Raw genomic sequence first — 6,000 nt, 5'->3', positions numbered from 1 at the left:
CGTTGTGTAAGCCGTCTTAAGCTGATGGATGTGCCATTTATGGGCCTGGCTGGCAGTCTTTTGTTCAGCAAAATGGCCCATTGTTCAGTGGCGGAAGCCCTAATCCTGTGGTGTTATATGTTATATCAGAGCATGGGGGGTGGGGATGGGAGAGGGTTCCAGACTGTCTCCAAGCCCTCAACCTGTACCCCAGACTGAAATGGCGCTGCCATTGACCCCCTACTTATAAAAACAATGCAGTGCCACTGAGTTTGAGCATTTTTAGCACCAAATTCATGGGAAATCGATACATTAATGACTAACAGAGTTCAGTTATTTTATTTCGTTTTTTCTGATAGATAAGATTAACCTGAGTGTTAATTTCAACAATTGTTCAAGCTTAAAGGGAATCTGACTGCTGTACCTACAATGAAGCTTTTTGAATAAATTTCCCAATTGCTAGTTAGGCAAATTAATCAAGGGAGGGCAACAGAGAGCACTTCATAAAATCAACCCCCATTAGCTACATGATGATGCATGCATGCTCCACTTCAGTTTCAGATATGCTAACCAATGAAAAGAAACTGCATTAAAAAAAAAAAAAAAAAGCTGCAAATTAAGAGACAGAAAGGTTTTCAGCAAATCATTCAGGAACACCACTGGACTATAACTTGACCAAGAACAGCATATGTAGACTCAAAGGTGTAGTGCCTAGTTTTCTGTTAGGAAGGTATAACCATAACCAGTAACACTAGCCTCAGAATGTTTCGCATGTAAAAAATGAATACTATACACAGTGTTACAGATGACAGGAATGCGAAGAATTGCGAGTAAAAATCGTTCCCATCTCGTTTGCCGGAATAATTCTTTTTCCCCTGCCTTCATTTGTTTTAAATTTTGATTTTATCTGACAGACCAGATTTGTTTGTTTTGTCTTGTTGTGGGACCTAAGGCCCCCAGTGAGTATCTGTAGAGAGACTAACCAACCCATGTAGGTCCAGGGGCCCTGACCCCAAGCAGGGTGCACCAGGTGGAGGACAGAGCATATGCGCAGGGCACTGCTGGTTATTAACATGGAAATGATCTCTCTCCTGCACTCAGTACAGGCAATGAATGAGCAAACAGGCTGAGATTAAAACCCATTCGAAACAATTAATCCTAAAGCGCCCTGTGTAACTTACTCTCATCGTTTTCTCTCTGAAATTGAGACCAATTGTTATCAAAGAGGCACGGCAACAGGCTGAGTTGTGTTTGGTATGTATTTAGCAAGAATAATAAAAAACAGAATAAATACAAAATCAAATACGATGGATTAAACGGACATACAGTAAAAAGGGTGCGACATTTATCAAAACGAGCACAAAAAAAAGAAAAAAAACATTACTAAGTATGCTCTATTACAGCACAAGGACTATAAAGAAGTGGTGCTCCCCTTCCGCCAGGTTATGACATTCCTTCATTTAACACAAAGTGCTTGGTTAATAAGACAAAAGGAAAAAAAAAAACACAAAACAGCAGTTAAGGAATAATCTGTGCAGAGTGACTTCTCTCCAATTACAGTTACACAGCTGGACGTGGACGGTCCATCTAATCATAAAGGCACATACGTGAGTAAGACGCCTCCTCGTCAGAGCACAGTGAGCCGGTGGAACAGCTCATAGGAAAATGCCAATGGTGCTCCACTGGTATCCCCAGTCAGTGATGACAAGGGGGTCTGGAAAGATAAAGTGTCAAGCTTAAAAAAAGAGCATGATCAATAATCTTTGCACCGCCATTTATACATAGGTAAGGCATACAGAAAATATTACTTTGCCTGTAATTCAACTATGGCATACAAAATTGTCTTAACACAAAGAAACACAAAAAACGACAACAAAAACAACTTGCTACATTGTGCATGCTCCACAAACCCAGCAGCCCCTCACTTCCTGTAAAAGTTTAGATTGAGGGGGCAGGGTTAATTTGGTCTCATAAACCACTCTTGGAACGGAAGAATTTTCTGTGCTTTCTGGACGCGCGTTGATAAAGTAAGCCTGTATTCTGGTGTCCATCCTAAGCCTCTTCCAACAATGGATCTTTTTTTGTGTGTGTGTGTGGTTTTAGTCTTATCCTACATACGCTTAATGGATTTCACTGAAATCCTGTATCTTGGGATACACAACAATCTAAATGTAGCATTATTCCTTCTTTCATGTTCATGTAGCTAAATCCTATTTGCATCCATTGCTTTTTGAAGTTTGGGAAAGCGCAACACTAATCTGATACATTCAGATAAGTGTTAGCTTCAATATTATTCTCCAGGGTTCCGAAGTCACACTTTATTTGAAGGAAGAGCTATTTTTAGCTCCCTTTCTAAATGTCATATTCATAATATTTATTCCTAATCTGTTCAGAGTTGAAACACGGTATGAGTGTCAGCACAACTGCCAATACAGCATTCCATAAATGGAGTATTAAGTAGGCATTAAGTGATAATTTAAATCTGTAGAATCAACCATCACACATTTCCTTTTGGAAATCCAGTCTCCTGATTATCAGTGAAAACACAATGCTCTTGAGTGTTATTTCATCATACATCAAACTGCACCTTACCCCTGGACTGACACTTCTGATACATGATAAAAAGGGGCACCTTATAATAAAGTGTGCCCGTTTCCAAAGACAGATGGTGGTGAGACTAGAGGTACAGTGATCTGAAAACTGATGACATGGCATCTGCCTCAAGTCTCAGACACAGAGTGTCAGGTCCTCAGTGAGTGGTAAGATGACAGGCAATCAAGTGTTAAATCATCCAGCTGTCGCTGAAGTAGTGGTCCTCATCCTCTTCCTCCCCCACATTGTCGTCTTCCTCCTCCTCGTCCTCCTCCACTTCCTGCTCCTCCTCCAGCTGCTTGAGCATGGCCTGAAGGGTGGCCTTCACCTCCTGGACCTCCTCCTGCAGAGACTGTACAGCTGGAGTCAAGGAGAACCGCCCCCAACATTTTGTTATTTACAGCAGACAGGACGCCAAACAAACTGCCCCAGCTAAATAATTCACGTTCTTCTATTCAGAGGGACGCATACTCTAATCGAGAGGGATTGTTTAACCTGCTAGGAGACCGAAATTAATAGTGTGGGTGTCCGGCTTAAGTGGCAAATCAAAGGGATGTCTTTCACAACAGATGGGCCCGGCTGGCTCATTTTGCTCTCGGATAGACCCAAATTGTCCTCATTCATTATTAACCAGGCGTTAAAGAGCACTTCATGAATTATGAAGCAGGATCAGTCAGACATACTGCTCCAGTGCTCACATCTCCCTCTGGCTAAATTGATAGAGATAATGAAACTCAGAGGCACATTAAGATTTTTTTTTTTTTATGCCAAATCCCCATATCCGTCCAGCAGATCAAATGAGCGCTCAGATTGCCAAAGCCTCAACAAGTGCAAGTCCTCCCCAACCCCCACATGCCATTTCTATGGCAACCACACTCACATCCCCAACATGGAATCCACACAGCGCTTTTTCTAAGGCCTCTACAGTGAGGTCCCCAACATGCCACAAAGTGTGACCCGAACAAGCCAAAGCTCATGCAAAGTGACTAAACTTGATTAACAGGTAACTAAGGGCCAATCCACCTCCATGCCTGACCAGAAACAGAAAACTACAACCTTTCTTTTCTCTATCAGACCTGCCACTCACTGTTAATCACAAGTCACATTAGAAGTTTTATACATACATCTACTGTCCAACTCAGTGGATTGTCAGGTGGATGAATGAAGCTAACAAATATGAAAACAGAAGATAAGACACCCAAATTATTCTGAAAAGACAAAAAAAATAGTCAGCAACAGATTAAAGCTTTTATTTTATCTCCTGGGAGATAGGGTGTGAGGACATTGTGCGAGACATGAGTAACTGTAATCCATTTGTAAGCCGGGAACAATTTCAACGCTGTTATTATTAGCGCTTTCATTTGGTTGCCGGAAGTAAAACCCGGCCAAACCGCGGCCGGCCTCAGAGGACATTAAGCTGTCAGTGCAGTGGAGTTATCACTGTGACATTACAATATCGGCCGTCCCATCCCCTCTGTCTCTTCCTCTTAATCTCAGCTGATGCGGCCTGGCAGCTGAAGCTTCCCAGCACAGCACCACATCCCTGTAATAACCTTGTCTGTTTTTACTCCGCTCTACAAGGGAGCAAATCAGGCCTGTCAGAAAATGTCGTTTAATCTGTTAAAGCTCATCTTTAATTCACACTCACACAAACAGGCACATACATAAATGGCGATAATGGCATTAAAGAGGGGATGTTCTTGTGTAAGTCTCAAAATATGATTTGTGCTAATGCTTCATACAAACAGTTTAATTTGTAGGTGATGCATGCTACAACAAAGAGAAGAAATTAGCACAAAACATGGTAGTGAAGCCACTGGATTCCATGTTAAACTCAGTTTTGAGGAGTATGATTTCTGAAAGTGAGTGCATGACAAGTATGATCTTGTCTTTGTAGTTGACAAGATGAGTCTGGATAAAACTATATCCAACACTTCCAACACTTCTGAAGATAATTTTTTAGGCTCTTTGAGAGAACATCTGAATCCCCCCTCAAAAAAACACACTTTAAACACACGTTTTCCTCTGGAGTCTATGACATATTTAAATATCTTTGTGGGTGGGGCCCTTATGACTGCAGAGAAAGGATATGAGCTAGAGCCTGGTTACGGTCCAAAATGGCCGTCTGCAGCTGCTCCTCCAGCGATGCCAGCTTGTCACCGATCAGCTCACAGCGTTCCGTGATCTCCATGGCCTCGCTGGACGAATCCTGATGAGAAAAACAGTCAACAGATCCAGGCATCAAGCGCCTGTCCCTGTACCAACAAACACACCTAACAGTCTCGGTTCACAAGAGGAGGACTAACCAGGGATGGCTGCATTCCCCTCAAACATCGATTGCCGTTGTCAGGTTCACTGCACATATTAAAACTGAACAGGTACACAGTGCACAGCAGCGACAGGTTAATGCAAACGGGGACTGTGACCAAGAACCAGCAACTCCGGATGTCCTCATTTCAGCAATTCTCTTTTCCTGGGAAAAAGTCAGCACAGGAAACTGGAAAGTCATTTTAGCACAGTCATAATGTGCTACATCGGACAATTCTAGACCGTGTTTTTTTTCTTTTCCCTTATCCGCACATAAGCGCCTGCGATTCATCACGAGCGCTCTCCCGCTTTACATTCCTCTTAAGAGTCTCCAGCTTCCCAATCCAGGCGTTCACTGTCACATTTTAAAATGCACACTAATTACCTTCCATGGAGACCTAACTTTCTCATCACATTCTGAAGGGGAAAGGGGGATAGAAAGTGGAGCAGGCCATCGAGGGAGAGGTTCTTCAGTGCCTGCCCCAGTTCCTTCCTTTTCCTGGGTGATTCACAGCTTTTACGCACCGTCAGAAAGCAGAGGCACGCAAACCTGACTCATTACTACACATAGGAAATTGCCACTCAGGATATTTCCCAACATTTGAACATTGTCTGACTGCTTATCTGCCGCCAAACTGCGCTTTCCTTTGAATACAAAAGGGTCCCTCGAATGTTCAGCAAATTAAAATCAGCAATAGAAACAACTTAGACAACACTGGAACTTTGTGAATGTTTTCTGATTATATGATTCAATTCTATGAATTGGCTATATTTTTATCTGAATTTTAAATAAAGTCAATGCCTGCAAATAAACGACATTTTAATAGCCTTAGAGCCTAAAAAGCCTAAAAAAGCTGAAAATTGTGTAGAAAATGGCAAATGGCAACACAGTGTCCTTCATAGAGCCTTGAAATAAAAATGGAATGTATTAGATTTTCCTCCGCTTGCCTGATTTATTTATGAAATTCCTGAGCAGATACCCTTTACTGGTATTTTTGAGTAATTAATTTATAAATGTATTAACTTCCCTCATAACACCACACCACTGCCAGAGCGTAAAAATCAAAAGTCATTGCACTGGATTATTGGTTAATGCCCCTATTAAATAAGGCATATCTGTAC

General features: G+C 41.9%; 1 protein-coding gene across 1 annotated transcript in view; it reads right to left on the bottom strand.

Annotated features, from left to right (window-relative positions):
• Positions 1-1,218: 1,218 nt before the first annotated feature.
• Positions 1,219-6,000, bottom strand: part of disc1 (DISC1 scaffold protein) — a 53,612-nt gene continuing 48,830 nt past the window's right edge. The window contains exons 13-14 of the mRNA XM_036547462.1: positions 4,663-4,780; positions 1,219-2,925 (exon numbers count right to left, since the gene is read on the bottom strand). Of these exons, the coding sequence (XP_036403355.1) occupies positions 2,762-2,925; positions 4,663-4,780 (282 nt within the window). The 3' untranslated portion in view covers positions 1,219-2,761. The remainder of the gene's footprint in view (positions 2,926-4,662; positions 4,781-6,000) is intronic.

The sequence above is a fragment of the Megalops cyprinoides genome, chromosome 15 (genome assembly GCF_013368585.1).
Source record: "Megalops cyprinoides isolate fMegCyp1 chromosome 15, fMegCyp1.pri, whole genome shotgun sequence".
NCBI lineage: Eukaryota > Metazoa > Chordata > Actinopteri > Elopiformes > Megalopidae > Megalops > Megalops cyprinoides.
Note: the sequence above shows the minus strand (reverse complement) of the source record. Positions and strands in the feature narration are given on the sequence as shown.